The following is a 19,533-nucleotide window of genomic DNA, read 5'->3' on the forward strand; positions in this document are numbered from 1 at the left end:
CTATTGTTGCCTCGACGATGGAGGATGGCGGATGGCGGATTGTTCCTCAGCCCTGATTATAGTGGTCAATGCTGCCCATCCCCGCTTTTATTGACTCTTCTTCTGCGCGTCGCATCGCGCCGTCGCGAAAAACGCCGTATGAACCATCATACGTTGCCAAATTTCCTTCGATAAAACGCGCATTTTCTGGAAAACTTGTGTAGCAGGGTTGCCACTGTCAGGAAATACCGGAAAATTTCAAGAAATGTTAAGAAGTCAGGGAAACCTGGAAATGTCAGGAAAAATGATGAAAGCGCTAGAGGAAAATTGTCGATTTACCTTAATATCCTCTTTAGAATAAGTTTGTCTTTTTGAAAAATAAATTCTGCCTGAAGACTATTTTAAAATATGTCTTTTGAATCATCTTGCGTATCTTCAATTGTTCGGGAATTTTGCTTAAATTTGTGAGGGAAATCAGGGAATTTTATTTTCTAAATTTTTTGGCAACCCTGGAAGTAAACTTTTCCTCAAAGTTCCTTAAAAAAATGTATTCACTACTCGATGTACAATACGTGAAAATGTAAATGAGAAATATTCAGTGATTGCCTCAAAAATTAAGGTTTTATTAGGGGAAATTTGGCAATGCCCGAAGGTTGATGTGACGTTTTTTCCTCAGCGCGGAAGAACTGCGGAAGGCGATTTTGCGTCTTGCGCGCAGATCTATGGCTCTTATAGTTGCTCGTGTGCTATTCAATGAAGCCTTAGGTTCAAGCCTGTAATCTCCGTGCCTTTGTTGGTAAAATTGTGCAACTGTATACATACCTATGTTATATAACGATACCAATGCATACGGAGAGACTGCGGTATGTGTTTCGTTTTTAATCGTATGCATTCTACACCATCATTATTCGTCCTTTTTCAGTAAATCTTCGTACACACCTTTTCAGGAATTTATGCATAATGATAATGATAATGATTTGATAATGTGTATATTTTTAACAAACATTTAAAGTAGAAAGTCATCTATATAAGAACTCAAGATGAGAAACCCTCTGGCGTATTTACCATTGAGGGGAAGGAAGAATAACTCTTTGAATAGTTTTCTATGGGCAGGTCCATGGGCCAATTCCTCAAATGAGGCTGGGTTTGTTAAAATGGACCCTATCCTCCAAAAATTCAATTTTGGGTTCAGGGACACCCATTAGGAGGGGCATCGGCCCTGCATTTCGGAGAAAACCTGCACGACGACGGGAAGGGGGAAAAAGCGGGAACTATTTTGCCCAGACTCTGTAATATCCTGAAGTGGCGCCCCTGTTTAGGTCATTTGTACCATTGGAGAGAATGAGAAAATTTGAAAACTTTCTCCTGTTTGTCTCTGAAGGCTCAGAAATTGAGGAAAACATGACGTCTGTCGCGTCACCGTCACCATAGAAATGGTATTAGTGCACCAAAGCTCATGTTCTTAGCATAAGATGGGAGGTTGGAGGTAACCTCATCTTTTTGGAATAAAACATGGAAAAACAACGCCTATTAGTTTCAAGATAAAAATTCTCAACTGTTAGGTTGTTTCTTTAAATTCAGGTTAAGAATTCTGATATGAGCATCCTCAATGGTGAGAAAATGATAATTTATGGAAAAATAAAGCTCCTTTACTCGGATCCGGTCGCCAATACTGCTATAAGAATGTTTCGCTAAGCTGCTAGTGTTTTTCTCACATAATAGAAATGACACTAAGTTGCCCCTTGGAACTTTAATACCAGCTTGGGAACTTAAATTTTACGAATAACACGGGGCAAATGGCAAGGAACACATTGAACTCGCGGTCGCAAGGTTGGACTAACATTGAATTTTCTGGTCGCGCGGTTTCGCGACCAGTTCGCCGTAAACTGGAGCGCTTTTCTGCGAAACGCCCGACGAGCTGTCAACTCTAAGATCAACCTCTTGTCACTGTCCAGTGTCCGTGTGTCCGTCTGCACCGGACCGGACGACTGCATGCCAAGTGACATTAATCGCTGCTCGCCGCTTTGACGCATCGTTAGATGATGCAGGTGATTTTTTACATTCCAACCTCCAGTATCTATGATTATCCATTTATGTTCCACCTAAAATGGGAATGGAGCAATTATTTCTCCAGGTGTAACTGACGCCTGCCTCCGAAGGGATAGGCAGGCGGGGTGCGAGAGGAAGAACGCCGTATGAGCCTCCAGTCGTTGCCAAGTTTCCTTCGATAAAAATCGAATTTACTCGGAAAATTGTAAATATTATTTTCCAAAATTTTCAGACAATTTTGTATGCAATTTAATCTAAAATATCTGAAAATTTCAAGAGAAAATATGCATGAATGTTGTCAAAAATACATGTTTTATCAAGGGAAATTTGGCAGCTGTCGAATTTTTATACGGCGTTCTTCCTTAGCACGGCAGAAAAGCTAGACAAAGTAGCAGAACTGAGTGAAATTGCACTGGTTTGACGTTCTGACTGTAACCGATCAGGTGGACATTATAACCGTGCTGAAGCAACTCTAACCCACCGAATAAGAAATTGGTTCTGAAAATGACATGAGATTGAAATGTTAGCGTGAGAAGTAGCGCAAATAGATTGTCAACCTTACCCTCCTTCTTTTGCGTCAGCATGACTGAATCTGTTCGGCTGAGAGGAGTGGACGTTAAAATCGCTTGACGGATACCATTGAAACCATTGATAAAGGACCGCGTTTAGCAGAAAGGAACTAAGCCTAATCAGCTATCGCCAACTTTAACTGGGCAGTTACCTCTCTACAAGAGAGCATTTATGCGGATTCCTTTGAAAATTTTAAGGAATTTGCTTTGTAACATGCAGAAAATTCACTGAAATTTGCACAAAAAATCCGCACAACCGTTTTCATGGAAAAACTAAAATTGCCCAATTAATTTGGTAATAGTTGATGTGGTTTGGTTTCTTCCCTTTTAACGCGGTTCAATTGTCCAGTAGCCAAGTACTAGGTACGGATCCACAGGAAACTTTAAACTTAAACCCTCTTCAGTTGTCCTTCTCTCATTTAAATGAATCAAAAGAGGCTTGATACTGCTTCAAAGTAATTTTGTTCAGTCATCATATTTTTTTGTAATTTTTGAGCCATTTTCCATAAAAAACAAGTCTTTTTTTGCATTAGCAAATGTCTGCAAAATGCTGATTTTGATGGTCAAAGTGTGAAATTACGTATCTCGATTGGGATGTTTCAAAACTTCCGCTATTTTACTTTTTCTAAGAAAAACGAGCCAACTTTTGAGCTTGCAATTCATCCAAAATATTCCGCTATCAGGGGAGAAAAAAAAGTAAGGTTGTTTTCAAGAAATTCCGCTGATTAGCTTTCCAAAGACAAAAATAATATGATAGGAAATCTGCAAGGTTGCAAATGGAGGCACGTAGTTTCGGCCGTGATCAATTTATTTCTTTTTTTTTTCTGTCGGAAGTAGGAAGTATCAAAATTATCTTCCTATGTAAACCATTTTTCGGATTTCATTTAGCGTCATAAATATTTGGATGATGATGATAATAACGCCTATGATTCCCTTTTCGCAATGACAGTGGGCTCACGAACTAAAGAGGAAGCTGTATGGTTATTTTTAGCAGTCTTTGTTTTTTTATTATACCCTTTTTCATGACATTTTTTAGGATAGATACATGAACAATGGACAGTAGCCAGCATGATAAGCGACCGATTGTTCGCTCGTTGTCGAGTTTTTTACACTCGTCGTTTTTGCCTATTAAACCGGTTTCGAGACGATTAACCGGCCATAAACCTCCGGAAACTGCCGCTCAACGAGGCAACGACCTACGCGTGGAAATCAGTCTGTCGCTTCCGCGCAGAAAAAATGAAGCCATACCCATAATCCATTCTTTGCATTTTCTTCATCATCTGTTAAAGTACCGCGAGTGTAAATGTCATGTCATAGATTTTTCGAAGATGGTTAAGCCGTTTCTGTTCGGAGCACACTTAACCCGGACCGGGTCAATAGGAGGAGTCAGGCACAATTTGGAAATTTTGAAAGCTATTTTCAAAAATATAAATGAAAAAGTTTATTCCATTGGTTCCATTGGCTTTTTCGAGAAATTTCCTTGCAGAAACACCCTTTGAAATCGAATTTCTGACGAAATAAACATAAAAATTTGAAATTTTAGCCCAAAATTTCTTGTCCGACCTCTTCTATTTTCTCGTTCCACTGTGTGGCATAGGAAATACGTGACATCTCACCGCTTAAAGTGTGTGCTGATTTTCGCCCGAAAGAAAATTATTGTAACCTCACCGTCACAAATGTCTATTGTTTTGCTGTTTTTATACGCTGTATAGGCAAATGCTTGGGTCACAGAAATAGATTCAATCCATATTATGCAAAAAAGTTGAACGCAAATATCTACAGCTCAGCTTCATTATGTGTCTTTTATCCGGCGTTCTTTCTTCAAGCGCAATGTCAACTCCAAATTCTATCTTTTCAAAACTTTAACATTTTACGCATTTTTTCTTTTTCAGCTTTTTTGGAAATAGGAATCGAATATTAAAGTATAATTTTATCTAAAAATTGTTGCAGAAGTACTTTGTTTCATATCAGAAGGATATCACCCTCTGCCTTATGTAGCTTTTACTGTTAATCCCCTTCTCTACGTGTCCTCACGAGATGAGTTTATTCGTAAGAGTAGTGCGAAAGCACTACTCTGCACTGCACTGGTCACTTTTTTAGTAATAAGTCAGTGGCACCAAACTTACAAATAGTTTGGAATGCAATCGATCCTTATCGACCGCTATGCAAATATATTTGACTGATTCAATGGCTACGCCATTCGATAAATGGTTATGAACTTGTGTCATTCTTGATATTGCGACAAAGTATATAGTGGCGTCTCCTTGGGTGAAACCATTGAAAGTCACAAAAGTAATCAGTCTATTCCAGCACCGAGCTGCTGCGATGCCGCAAAACAAGTTGTTGGGACTTCAGATCGCCTTGCTAGTTAGATAATCCAAAATCTTGTTGTGTCACGGTGTGTGCTGTATGCCTTGTTTGAAGGCGTTTTTTGTCCCAGCTCTGTTCACGAGCTTTCCCGAGCATATGTTTAACACAAACCACTCTGTCAATAAATTTTGAAGCTTGCGATTGAAATCTAGCTAACTACATCAGACTTTTCCCAATTGCATGTTCTGTTTGTGTTGTATCTATTGAATAGAAAAGTGATCAACACATCGACTTGATATGTCGTCAGCATATTTTTTTTTAATTTAAGGGACTTTTATAGAAAATTTTAAGGTGTTATATCGTTTAGTTTTGTCCATAGAAGTAAAACTTGATGTGAAATCAGGCAACGTGAAATGCTGATAGGCTAATCGGACTACATTGTTCACTTGGGAACTGCTGTTACTGGGTCATCCGTAGAAGTTGCAATCTGCATAGGAAAGCTAGTGACATGCACATTTTTTTTTTTTTTAAAATGAGCCAGTAACATTAGTTCCTTCAGTTTAATTCCGCTTTAAATCTGTAAAAAATTTTCCTCATCGGATGATTTGGCGCCAGAAATATTCACACAAAGTTTAAATTTAACATTCATTTTTATTTTATGTAATCTTATTACAATTTCAAATAATGTTGTGTTAACATTACAAAAGTAAGTCTTAAAGTTGACCATGTAAGGCCATGCTCCTATTTACAATTATTATACATATTTCATGTGGAAAAAATTTGTGCCACAATTTTCGGCTATCGTTTGTTCGTTAGAGACCATGAAGTACATAGAGTTATTAAGAATTAATGACGAAAGTCTAATCATGCAAATTATGGACATTTTAGCCCTTTAACATCCTCCGTCTTTTCGGTTTTGTGCCGGGCTTTTAAGAAATTTGGCTCACTCATCGCATGATGTTAAGTGAATTAACGAGCAAGTTCACGCCAGAGACAAAAAGTATAGGAATATAGTATTTACAAGACGTGCAGTAGAGCCAGTCTGGATTCACCGGCAATACTGGAAACTTACGCTCTCGAGGGCTCAATGATTTTTAATTCGTAGCAACACTCATCTTATTTTCAAAGTTGAGGCCGTCACAGATGTTAATCGCCCACGTTATGGTATGATTCTAGTCCGTCTCTCCACGCACGGATAGAAAATTAAGACATTACAGTGCCACTCTCTGGACTCTAGGCTCGAACCAGAACCAACCAGAACCAGAGCATTATAATTTAGTGAAAAATTATGTTAATAAAAAGAAGAGACATAAATATATTTTTTATACTAGATGAGAAATCCTCAATTTTTTACGACAACTCTTCTAGTCCATCTGTGCAAGGAGAGTTTGATTGGATATAGGGGTGGACTCTCACCATAACGTAAGCGATCCCCGCCGTTACGGCCTCAACTTCAAGAACTCTTTTTGAAGCTTGGAAGTTTATTTAAGGAAAAACCATTGGCTCTTTCTTGTTTTTTTGCGAAATTGTTCCTTCAAATAAGTAGAACGCTTATATCGCAAGTACCTCAAGTAAGTGGGAGCCCTCTTGTCCATCATATCGACCACGAAAGTTCGCCGTTTATTTCGTCGCCTCTCTGATGTATGAGCATATCTCAATTTCTACGTAAGCCCTGCGGGCTGATTATTGAAATCGACCCACAAAGCTATAAGCAAAGAAGACATAAGGAGTATGGAGCGATCTTATTGGTTGAAATGGGTGGTTCCGATAGACTAAGGGAGACTAACTATAGGGTCACTGGTGGATTATCATTAGTTAGTCTATTACTTACCTCCATTGTCCATCGCAACCATTGGCTTCCACCAATAGGATGCTTCCGTGCCTTTTTTGTCTTCTTTGTCTATAGCTTTGTCTATCAATTTCAATAGTCGGTCTGCAGTTACACATTTAACTCTATGCTTACTGGAGCCCTTGTAGGGATCGCAGTACGTCCTTACGACAGAGCAGCGATGAAGTCCTCGGGAACTTCTTGTCAAACACTTTTTGTCGACTATCAGTTGGCTTCAATGACGACATCTTCGTCTCCGAACGCGAGCTCCTCGTAGTCGTTGGCAGGGACGTCCAGATCCGGGTTTGGGCTCGGGCCGACCGGGACGGGCTGGGCGGCGATGGGCGGAACCAGGGGCTCCTTCCGAACTACGGCGTTGAAACCGTGGACGTCGTCGGCCCTGTAGTCCACGGTCCGCACCGTTCCGTCCGGGTCCACCAGGCTGTAGCTCCCCTCGACGACCCCGTTCTCCAGCTTCTCCACGTGGCGCTTCGAGTCCCCCGTCGAGGCATCGTTCACCTCGTAGCCGAATTCGTAGGCCTCCTTCGTGTCGCTGTGACCTTTGTCGTGTCCATGGCCTTTATCGTATCCGTGGCCTTTACTATATCCATGGCTTTTATCGTATCCGTGGCCTTTATCGTGTCCGTGGCCGTTGTGACCATGGCCGTGTCCGGATCCTGCGTCTGCGCCCACCTCCACGGTATCCGTCGGTGACTCGATCGGCAGGGGTGTCAGTGGGATCGCTGAGTAGGCCTCCTGAAGCGGTTTTTGACCTTGGACCCTGATCCATGCGTGAAATAAAATGATCGAATTAATGGTTTTTATTGATGTTGTGATTATGATTGTGAATGTGATATCGTCACCTTCCAGCTTAAGTAGCACAAGCGCCATGCGACGTTTTAAAATTTCCGCCGCCATTTTATTTTATACAGAGAAATTTCCGTTGAATTGGTTTGGAAATTTCACTGAATTCATCGGCAGCAAAAATAAAACTCAGTGAAACTTTGAACAGTACAGGTTTGTTGAACAATTTCTCTGTAAAAAAATGAATTGATGGACATTTTTAAACGTCGCATAGCGCTTGTGATACTTTGGCCGAAAAATGACGATTTAAGGATTTATGTGGATATCCGTGTATGTGATAGAATCCGTGAAAAGTGTCCTTATTCTCAAAAAATTCAAAATTGAGTTATTAGTACCACTGCATACAGAACGAAAATGTGGACATTTTGACGTAAGTTTGACCCTTAAAGCTCAAAAATTTAGGGAAATTGAGGGATGTCCTGAAGTTCCGAGACAAAATGTCTTCAGTTTTAGGTTGATTTTTAAGCAAAATTCAGGTTCAGAATTCTGACGCAAATTGCAACCAATAAACAGAAATCCGTAAAACGTGAGTACACTAAATCAGCAGAAACCTTCACCCAATCCTAAGATGCCTCGGAATAACCTAAGGTTTCGATTGATTCAACCGAACATTTGGTTGATCAACCAATTCTTTATAATTGATCTTAGAAAGAAAATTGAACCTCATCAACCAAAGACACGGAAATTTTGAACCTCACATAATTATAACCTTACCCGTGTTGTGTGTGTCCTTGCCTAATGCTGGCTGCAGTGTACAGCTGAGGCACCACTATCGGCCTCTGAGCCAGTGTCAGCAAGGGAGATGCTGGTAGTGGAGACCGGGACTGCCCTTGGAGTGGCACCACGAAAAGGGGTTGTTGGGGAAGTCGGGCGGCCAGACGCTGAAACCCCGCACGTTGGGGGTAGAAAGAGACGCCCCTTGTGAAAGGGATCGCCAGGGGTAGAGGAGCCGCTAGCTTCTGAGCGTAGGTGTAGGTAGTTGGCACCAGACCCAGAGTCGAGTACGGCTGAAAGGTGTAGAATGCTGTTGGTGCCACCGGAGGAGCGGGTACTTGATGTGAATAAGCTATGTTACTTGCCTCCGAGACAGTGAGGCATATCGTCACGATGAGAACCTGCAACACGTCAAGGAATATCTAGAGTCAAAGGGTACCTAACTCAACTTTTTAGAACTAATCGATTTAGTGGCGTTTTCGAAACCTCCATTAACGGTTCCATGTGTGTGGAAACTTTGGTGGCCCTATCTTACGCCGGTTGTAAGATACGGGGTTTCAAAATGTTCGACCTACTTCGGAATCCATGGGACCGACGCGCGGTTTTCTCCTGATATCTCGAAAAAAGTAAAATTCAGTCAGGTACTTTTTGACTCTGGGGTACTGATATAGACTATAAAAATGGAATGCAGTAACCTCTCAGTCAAAGTATGTTACAAAGTCTGTAAGAGGCTGTAAGGGTTCAAGCTTGTCTCTTCTGGAGGAAGGGTAGTCCAACCTTGCCACGTAAGCATCTCATATTAAAACAAAATTACATTTTCCAATTCAAATAATTTTTCAAGCTCTCTCTGTAGTATTCTGAAAAATTGGAGGGAGGAAGGTCAAGCCAGTCCCGCTTATTTCCAAAGTGGGGGGGGGGGACGTATTTTTGTTTTAATCCAAATCGAAGAGGCTCGCAAGGACCAAACTCGAAGTCACGCAAACAGGAATATGTTTATTTTTAACTCTGATCCGATTGGGCCGTTCTGCCATGCTAAGGAAGAACGCCGCATGAACATTCGAAAGTTGCCAAATTTTCTTCGCTGAAATGTTTATTTTCAAAGAAGGTTATGAACATTTTTCCGCGAAATTTTCAGGAACTTTAGGTGAAATTGTGAACAAAATTATCTGAAAAATTTGAATAAACATATTCAGAATTTTATGAACAAATTCGTGTTTCATTGAAGGAAATTCGGCAACGCCTGAAAGCTCTTAAGGTGTTTTTCCTCATTACGGTAGTGCTGATGGTTGTAGCAGCTTTTTTGGACTTATGAAATAATGGGGATTGAATGAGAGTCAGCACTGACCCGTCTGACTGATGAACCGCGTGCGCTGGATCGATTTCGGATCCACGGCGTCCGCTCGTCGCTCGTCGGACCGCGAAAGGATGCAATGAGAGGAGTCGCCTCAAAATACCAGCTCATTCGAGTGTCCGTAATTTAATTTATACGCGTCGCGGTGATTTATTCGATTATGATTCCAGCAACATTGCCACGCCTCTTCTCGCTGTTTTCGGACCACCGAAACGAAAGGATAAGGGGAACAGGTGCCTCTTAACCTCAGGATTCCCCAATTGACCATTTGAAAGTTCTCATTTGGACCGCGTTAAGAAGAAATGAATCAAGCCACATCAGTTATCGCTGAATTTAATTGGGCAATGGTATTTTTTTACATGAGAACGGTTCTGCGGATTTATGTGCGAATTTCAGTCAATTTTCTGCACATGATTAAGCGAATTCCTTAAAATTTTCAAAGGAATCGTATGATTCTAGTCCTGAAACTCTAGAAATGGATCCTTACGAGGGATTACAATGATTTGTCATTGCAAAAAACTACGGAGTAAGGAAGAGAAAGTAATTTGATTTTGACAAAATTTAAGATAGGCTCGAACTTACCTTAAAATTTACTAAACTCGAAATATTTTTTCCTCCATATTTTGTAGTTTTTGCAATGGCGATTCATTTTAATCTTTCGTAAATATGTATTGCAGAGTTAAAGTACTAAATATTACTGCAGATTCGCAAAAATGATCCTGTTCATGATGTTATGTCGATGATCTCCATGCACCTCCGCTAATCACAATGTAAACTATAAAGGGACCTTTTAGGAAAGGAGCCGTTTCGGAAACGACTATGATAAGACCCTAAATTTGTTAAAAAAATTTAAACCTCTTAAAAGCTCTACGTTGTAAAAGCATTATCACTTTAAAGCCCACGCTTGAGTTCTATATTATGTTGACTGCCAAAACACACTTCCCTACCAACTGGCAACCTCCATCGATCGCATGGGCTCCTTTAAGCCGATCGGGTTCCCTAGGTTTTGAAAAGCTCTGATGAAGCATACCAACATTTCGTCAATAAGTTCATTAAAGGTTTTGCCAAGTCGCGTCTAATTTTGGTTCAGTTGTCTTCAGCGGGGTTGAAATTACAGTCAACTCTCTCCTAAACATTTCTTTACATAGGTTGGATGGTTTAAATTTTACTCACAATGTGGCATTTGTGTAAATGGAAGTATAATGCATACCGTGCGTGGAACGCTACGTAACTTTTTGATGTGTTTATTCACAGAGCGTATCGGTATCGGTGCAAGAAGAACTTACTTCCATGTTAACGCATTTAAGTCGATTTTGGAGCCTCTTAAGAAACAACACAACGTCCATGTTGAACATCGAAGTTTTTGGGTTCAGTCAACCAAAGTTTTCGGTCATAGAAATCGATATTTGGTCCTGCTTACCGTAATTAAGTTTTTATTTCTTTTCAAACTGTTATTAAACGCTCAGAAAGAACACTCAACTCTCGAAAATTAATTTGGATCCTTGGAGGGAATCAAGTAACGCTGAATAATAAGACGTTAAAACCAAAATTAAAAATGAATGAAAAAATCTCGAGTCTTGCTATGCGGCTTGATCGCATCGTCCAAAAAAGTCCGTTTGCGTCGTAATCACAGAAAAAGTGGTGTACATAGGGTTATCCCTTAAAATTGTGGCACTACCCCAATTTGTCGTATGATATGAAAATTTCCAATTAATTGTGGTAGTGTCGCAACTCAAGTTGGGGAAGTACCACAACATTTGGGTTAGTAACCTAATTTAGTGGGGTACTCCCATAGTTATTTGGAAATGCCCATAATAATATCATCCAAAAACCTCAGCCTTTTCCGTGGTCTCGTGTCTATTTATGATTTGTAGTTTCATTAAAAATAACGATTATGATCATAACCACACTTCGTCAGTGGTTCGTTCTGAACTCTGCTTGGCACGCTCAGTTCCATGAATGTGCAAAACTAAATCAAGGTGTGCAAATGTTTTTCATGCAAATGACGGATGGTCAATTTTTCAGTCCTTCAAGTACCTCTGCGGTACGGTGACCCATTGAACTATTTGTTAGTCTCCGTCAAAATAAAAACGGCCCCATCAATTTTTCTCTGCCTCCGCGCCTGCTCTCGTATGCAGAGTTGTCATTTTTAAGAGCAATTCTGATTTATCCAAAGTGAACGCCTGGTCTAATTCTTGCTCTCCGTCTTCAGATTGAGAAAGTCTCGTTCGATATTCTATATCCCAAGACAATTAATTTTTATCGCCCATTAAATGGAAACTCTCTCGAAAGGTCTGAAGTTTTTATGAACTTCATCAGAAAAGAGGTGAAGTCGCCAAAAAAAAAGTATCTAACATTCCTGTGGCTTGTGTAACATGATATTAGAACACCCCTGAACGCAACTAACATTTTTCGTCATTGTTTTTTTTACTATCCCGCGGGATCCTGATGTTTATCTAATATTATCTCACAATCATCATTCCCATAATCGTAATATTATTCAGGCCATTTATTCATCATTGTATGCAATCATTTTACTTAAATTAGGATTCCTTATTTTATTAATAATAATTTGTCGGTGGAAAACAATTAAGTATTTTGTATAATGTGTATTCATTTGGTTTCTAGAGGAATTCTTAATTTTAATTCCCTTCATGATACTGGTTGAAACTCTATAGAACTTATACAAGTTTAATTGAATCTATGATAAAACATACTTCACAGCAAATAATTTACCTCTTCATATAATATAAATAGTTTTATTCCTAGTCCTGAACTAAATTTAAAATTTATTTTCTTCGAAAATAAACTATTTACATTTCTACAAATTTCGAATGCACCAACCTTACCATCTTCATGTCCATTGTTCATGCTTAATCAAGGTAACTTTAATTCAATTTGACATTTCGAGGTGTCTCTCGCATTCACAAATCTCCAGGAATTTTTACCGGCACATTAGTCTTTAATTCGCTGAAACCAAGGTCTTGTTTACCCGACGCTGGCACTTCTGATTAATTTCTTGTTTTTAATGACTCCTCATATTATGTTGACAAGGTATTTCTATACATAATGCCTTTGAAACGAATCTGAAAAATGCTCTAATCTGAAAATGAAACATGAGCTTTTTTTTAAAAAATGACAACACTGCTTAAAGAGAGCGTCGTAAGCTGACAGAACCCATCTATCACTGTCTGCAACGGGCAAACAGCGGAAAAAGAATCGGAAAAGAATTTAAGGAGCGCGGATTTGCGAGTCTGAGTCATGTTCTGTCGTGCTAAGGAAGAACCCCGTATGAACATTCGAGAGTTGCCAAATTCCCTTCGATAAAATGTTAATTTTTCAGGAAAGCTACGTACATTTTCCCCTGAAATTTTCAGCAAGTTTAGGTAAAATTGCGAACAAAATTAACCGAAAAAATCGGAGGAAAAATATTTACACATTTTCTCTAGAATTTGTGATTTACCAAAAGAAATTTGGCAACGCCTAGTGGCTCATACGGCGTTCTTCCTCAGCACGGCAGTGTTGTGCGACGTATCAAATGGGGACCTATCAAAATTTGATATTTTGCATTTGTGGAACTCGGCTTTAGTTATTATCAACATCAGGAATTAGTTAGAATCTAACATTGAAACACATTGAGATGTGCAGATTTAACCTTGGATTACCGTAATGTATTCAGTATTCAGTACGTCAACTGTCATTTACAATACGTAACATGGCACTCAATGCGTGTCTTAAATTTAGTTTGTTTTTATTTTATCAGAAGAAATAATTGAGTGCACAGACACAATATTTTTTTCAAGAAAATAAAAGAAGGGGGGGAGGGGTCCTGACTCTTTCAGAGGTAGACAACATAAAGAACAATGTAATAATGAGAGAAGATTCACAATCAATAATGGTAATTGATTTGCATGGCTCAGGAAAGGTATCTGTATAACTGTATGACTATGCAGTGTTTCAGAATTTTAACCATCTGTTTATTAGTTGTAATGGTTTTCAAATATACTATTAAATGCTGAAAAATATCCAGTTATTACACTATTTAGTTATACTTTTTGTTCTAAAATCAGACGAAACCCTTTGTCAGCGCTATTATCTGACGAGAAAACGGCAAACTCCTAAGTTTTTTTGCGCACATCAAGTCTGATAATACCACCGACAAAATAGTTGAAAAACATTTTTTTGTTTTTTTTTTTTTCAAATCAATCAACATTTTCTTTGAATCATTCATGATTTTTGGAAGATTCGTTGTTTTAATTAAAAAAATTCCAATTTTAAATAAAAAATATTGCATGAAATTACTGTATTTTATATTAATTCAAATTTGATTTTAATGATTCAAGGACACTTGAATTTGTCATGTATGTCAATCTTATGCATTTTTTGAAAAAAAAAAACTTGTCTTAAAAAATTGCTTGCAAGTACAAAGCAATTTTCTTTGCCTCCAAAAAACTATCCTTAAAACAGAGATTTTTTTTTTTTTAATTTGAAAAAATTACAACAGTTTTTTAGTGGAGTTTATTTTTCTGCACAAGAATTCGGATCATATTCATTCAGAATTGAATATTGAAGCTCCCACTAAGTCGTCAAAAATCAAATTCAGAAGACTGCCCTCGGCACAACATGACAACACCATACCACTGGCAAACAAACGCCTCTCACAACTCCTCAGTGCACACTCACCGATGCAGCGTAATTATAATTTATGAATGAATGGCGAATGAATGAGATCGGCTCATAAATGTAACGGTGCTAATCACCCGAGTTTCCCATTCATCTTTATCTTTCGCTAAATCATTCAATCAGCAAACAAACGGACGGAGACGAATGCAGCGCGTCGTCGCATCGCGTCACCCTCCGCTAACGACCCGCGTTCCCTCGTGATTAGGGAGTTGCATCCTCCGTAATGCAGAGATTTAACCTCGGGTGACAAATGCATGGTGCAATCGCAGAAATCTATATCTCGAGACACCACGTTGCGAATTTATACTCTCATGTAGTCTCCCTACTAGCAAAATGATACTTAAAACATGTTTACAAATACGATACCTCTAAAAACATTGGAATGGTTCAGAGATGCTTCATAAAGGGGAAAAGACCAAATCAACCAAAATACGACTTAGAAACATTTGAGAAGAGGGAAGACTTCTTTGGTAAAAGGGTGTGTCCTGTCGTGCTAAGGAAAAACGTCGTATGATTGTTCAATAGTTGCCAAACTTCCTCAAGTGAAATGTTTATTTTTAAGAAAAAACAACTTAATCGGCCCGAAACACTTACAAAGAAACAACTTAAAACGGGACTAAGGCCGCAAATAATAAAAAGAAACACATAAAGTAAAATAAAAAACCCGGGACGTTTTGCAGGGATTACATCCGCATTTTCAACCGGCAAAACAAGAAAAATAAAAGAAGGACATACTATGAGCCTCACCGTTGTCATTGTGAGACTGATAGTGCAGCCAAAATAAACGAGCAAGTGCAAGTGCATTTTTAAGGTAATTTATGAATATTATCTCATGAAATTTTCAGATAATTTAGATCCACTTGCGAATAAAATTATCCGAAAAATTCCAGGAAAAGTATTCTTAGATTTCCCTGGAAATTTGGCAAAGGCTGAAGGTTTATACGGCGTTTTTCCTCAGCACGGCAGTATAAGGCGTACTGGTATTAAAAGTATATAGTTTTTCATAACATTTACAGCAAATGTAATTCATTCATAGTCATAGTTCCTTCAAATGTGAGAAAAATTCAGAGCATATTCAAGAAAAAAATCTGTCAAAGAGCTTTTGACAATTTGGATAGGTTAGTCTAGATTGAGAACGAAGCTGCACAATTTTTGCAACATTGGGAAGCCCTATATACCGTTTACTGAAGAAGTCTTTAGTTGTGGAAGGCATGAAATGAACTCTTAAACAAAATATAAATGTTTACACAATTAACATTGGGCAAATAGTCAAAATACTGATTACGTCATTTGGTTAAATCTGACTTCTATTTAATCTATTTTAAAATACTTACTCTCCGCCGGGAGTTGATTTTCAAACTTCCTTTTGTTTGAATAGTTTTCTACGTAAGACTTCATAGAGAGTACATGTGATTTCTAGTTCAAACCTCGCCAGTGGCATATTCGTTAGAAGGGCAGTTTCTTGATTTCCTTTCTTTACAATTTTTAAAAATCTTTATCCCGAACTTGTATGAACAGCTAATAAAACGCATTCTCTAAAATAGACACAAAGGATTTTCCCGTTCTTTAAAATATAATATTCACTCACCTGGTAAGAAAGCATTATCAATCCGAACTTGACAGCACGAGAGGCACAAATGAAAATGAAATGCATTAATTTTGTGCCACTTATTTAAGATCAAACTTCAGTTCAGCAAAAAACAATACAAATTCAAGAAGAAATCGTGATTGAGGCAGTAGAGGGGAGAAAGAGTCAACTGTATCGGAGACGTAAAATATTTCGGTTTCGGCCAAAAAAATCAAATTCAAAAGTCACGTTTATTCACCTGCATCGTGCATGAGGCCTGTCGAATGTTATTCGGGACCCAAAGAGACCTTGATGAGAACAGTAAGTTTTCTTTTCTCAGTTTCTTACCTTGAGACTCATCTTTCGATAAATGGGATGCTAAGTCTGTACTTCTAAAACATTATTGCAAGTTTTTTAACTGTGCGTTAAAGTCTCCGGGTATTATTGAACTTAACTTGAGATACACTGCAAAAATTCTAATATAAGACGAAATTATTTCATCATATAATCGATACCTGAACATTGAAACGTATCCCGATTCCAAATTTTACATACCCATTTTATTTTTTAAAGAGAACGAGCTAATTTTATGGCTCCAAAGTTTTACAGAATATTCTTCAAAGACTATTTAGGGAAACGGTCATTTTTTGTTGAGCAAGAAAAAAATTACTTTGATGGGTTTTTTGTTTAAAAAGTGTAATTTGACGAGAAATTTGCAACGTTGCACATCGAGATGCATGGTCCACCGACCACGAGTTTAAATGAGATATATTTTATTTTGCTCATCGTTCTGCACCGGTACATACCACAGTTTCTATCTCTATTCTGCGTAAAAGTCTTCGAGGTAGATCGAGTTAACCGTACCATCATTGATCTTAACTTTACAGGGTGTCTTGAAAAAAAGCGTTAAAAATGCGGGCATTTGGTCCAAACCGCAAATATCCATTTACAGCCATTTTAAAATGGCAGCTCGTTAATTAAATTTTACATGCGTAAAAATCATGAAGCCGTTGTTTTTGATGAATGATAGACATCAAAGGTCGGTTTTCCTAGAACAGTCGAAAATATAGCATCACCCTAACACACACCCTAACACCCGCCTCGGTACAATTCTTCTCATCTACAAACTTCATTGAGTAATGAATGTCATTCGGAACAAAAAGTTGAGGTACTTTCTTCTCTTAAGGTAGTTCCTCCAAAACACTTGCGGGTCTCAAAATTTCCTTCGACCGATGAGCACTCCCAAAATTTCAAGTATCCAATCCATTTTAATCAAAAATTAGTTCTGGGGTCAAGAACTTTCTGGACACCCTGTATAACCAGATGCATTTGGGCTTAGTCTGTCATGGGTAATCGACCTTCTCTTCGAAGATACTCTCTGAAATGAGTATTTTAACGACTTTGAAGAGCGGTAGCCCTGGTGGACCGGTGGCCTTGGAAGAATCTCCTTACGCCGTTTTAGGAGCGGCTTTTCAAATGCGTCCTCTCCTCAGCTGTGTGGTCCCCTCGTGATGCAACCTGCAATTATTGGAGGTTAGTGATCAACCAGAGGCAACATCTACTCCTCTGTTCGGACTTAAATTAAAAATCCTTAATTGGACAACATTTTGGAATTAGGAACTACAATTTCTGGCTCATCTGTGAGGACACTTACGTGCATAAGGAAAATAATGGCATATACAGTCACCTTTCAGCCAAAGTATCGCAAGCGCCATGCGACGTTTCAAAATTTCATTTTTTTACTATGAAATTTTTCAAAGTAAGCTGTCTGAAAATTTCACTGAATTTTCTTTGTGCTATCGATAAAATTTAGTGAAACTTTCAAACATATTCAACCAACCATTTCTCTGTAAAAAAATAAAATAGCGGCGCATGGCGCTTGTGATACTTTGGCCGAAGATGACGATACGATGTTTCTAAACTGAGCCAGAAATTGTAATCCTGCATTGCAAATTGTAGTCCAAATACTCTTTTAGCGCAAGGAATGATCCTCATAGGTAAGAACGTTCCTCAGTGCTGATGACAAAATAGTATCCAACACCTACACAATTTTTGAATTTTTAAATACCTGCAAACGCGTTGAATTGCATGGATTTTTCATCTGTCTTGAAATAATAATAAAAATCTATAAAATGAATTTTTGACTACACCCGTCGCTTCAATAGTGGTATCATTCAATTTTTGCATTTTCAAAAAAAATGTTACTAGCAGTTAAAAAGAAAGAAGAAAATCATTTTCCCCCCTCCCCAGGGGTTTCGCCGTCTTCGTCCCAACCCGATTCTTTTTTGAGAAGGTTCAAATAATTTTTAATTAATGGCACTATTTGGCACCGCAGGCAGGTCATTGCTCTGGTCAGATTGTAGACTCGAAGAGATGCAACCGAGCGGTAGAGAATCACTGCGTTAATGTCAAACGCATTGACGATCTCAGCGCATCGATTTGATGGGCGCTGCGTCTGCTTTCATCAAAACCCAAAGTCGGTCATCTCTGATCCTATCTTCTGTTTTCGGCCATTACGAAATATCAGCCGAAGTGTGATACCGATATTAAGGAATTCAAACCGGTCCTTTATTCAATTGGCTATCCGAACTTCATGGCCGGTATATATCGGCCTCTCCCATCCCTGCATAAGTGCAGGAGTCTATAAAGCCACCTTTGTGGCTTTGATCCCTACATTGAAATATTTATCACTATATCAATACAATTTTGAAGCATGTACCTTTCATTTTATTCGTGAACTTCATTTCTTTTTTTTAACTCGAGCGGATTTAACCGGACTCAACCTAATTGTTTGTAATGTTGCCGAATTTTCTCAAGTTAATTTTTGTAAACAGAGAACTCCACTACTTAATATATTTAGACTTTCTGTGAATTTACCCCAAACTATGAAAAAGAATACTCACGAAATTTCAAGTTTTAATATTGCTTGAGTTGCTTTTTTTTTGTAAATGAAATATCAGAGAAAATTAGACATCGTTTGATTTTGTTAGGCTGACACGAGAGGTTCCCTCAAAGAACCATCTGTTGGAATCTCATAAACTTTGAATTACCAATACAGATAGAATAACTCCAAGACCTGAATAATTCTTGGACCTTTTGAAATCAATGATTTAGGTTTATCTTCTGAAGGGGAGCTTTTTTATAAAAACAATTTAAAATTACGATCACTGAATATATTTTGAGTCCTGGTCTAAAATGAACTGTGTGCAAAGCTGCTCAGTGATTGTTCTAAGATTATCATCGATAAATTATAAAATATTTTTTACATTCACTTGTAATTACTTCGAGGTAAGCAGGTTTTAACTCTTATCATGAAGACATTAAAGAGCAACGCCTTTTGTCAGTTTATTATTGTTGATGTAAGTAGTTTTTGAAGCCACAGTATTTAATGTCATTGGGCTCATAATTTATTCCTTTTCTAATCAAATCAGCTTAAGTGAATGTATCAATATTTCAGACGATGGAAGAGTGTCCGTGGCATTTGCGATTCTAAGGGACGGTCCCGACTGTTGTCAGTGAGTTTTATTTTCGGTGCGTCTTGAAACCTGATTTGGGATTACACCATCGGACCAAGGTGCATTGCCGCTTATGAATATAATCAGTTTGAACTTGAGCCTAA

At 38.4% G+C, this 19,533-nt stretch overlaps 2 protein-coding genes across 4 annotated transcripts in view; one reads left to right on the plus strand and one right to left on the minus strand.

Annotated features, from left to right (window-relative positions):
- LOC109039997 (neurobeachin-like protein 1) overlaps positions 1 to 19,533 on the plus strand; it is a 504,582-nt gene that overhangs the window by 200,055 nt on the left and 284,994 nt on the right. The gene's annotated exons all lie outside the window — the stretch shown is intronic.
- Positions 2,320 to 7,626, minus strand: LOC109039998 (uncharacterized). Its single transcript, XM_072296630.1, has one exon. It carries the CDS (start codon positions 7,624 to 7,626, stop codon positions 6,961 to 6,963), a length of 666 nt encoding a protein of 221 aa, XP_072152731.1. The 3' UTR covers positions 2,320 to 6,960.

The sequence above is a fragment of the Bemisia tabaci genome, chromosome 2 (genome assembly GCF_918797505.1).
Source record: "Bemisia tabaci chromosome 2, PGI_BMITA_v3".
Classification (NCBI taxonomy): Eukaryota; Metazoa; Arthropoda; class Insecta; order Hemiptera; family Aleyrodidae; genus Bemisia; species Bemisia tabaci.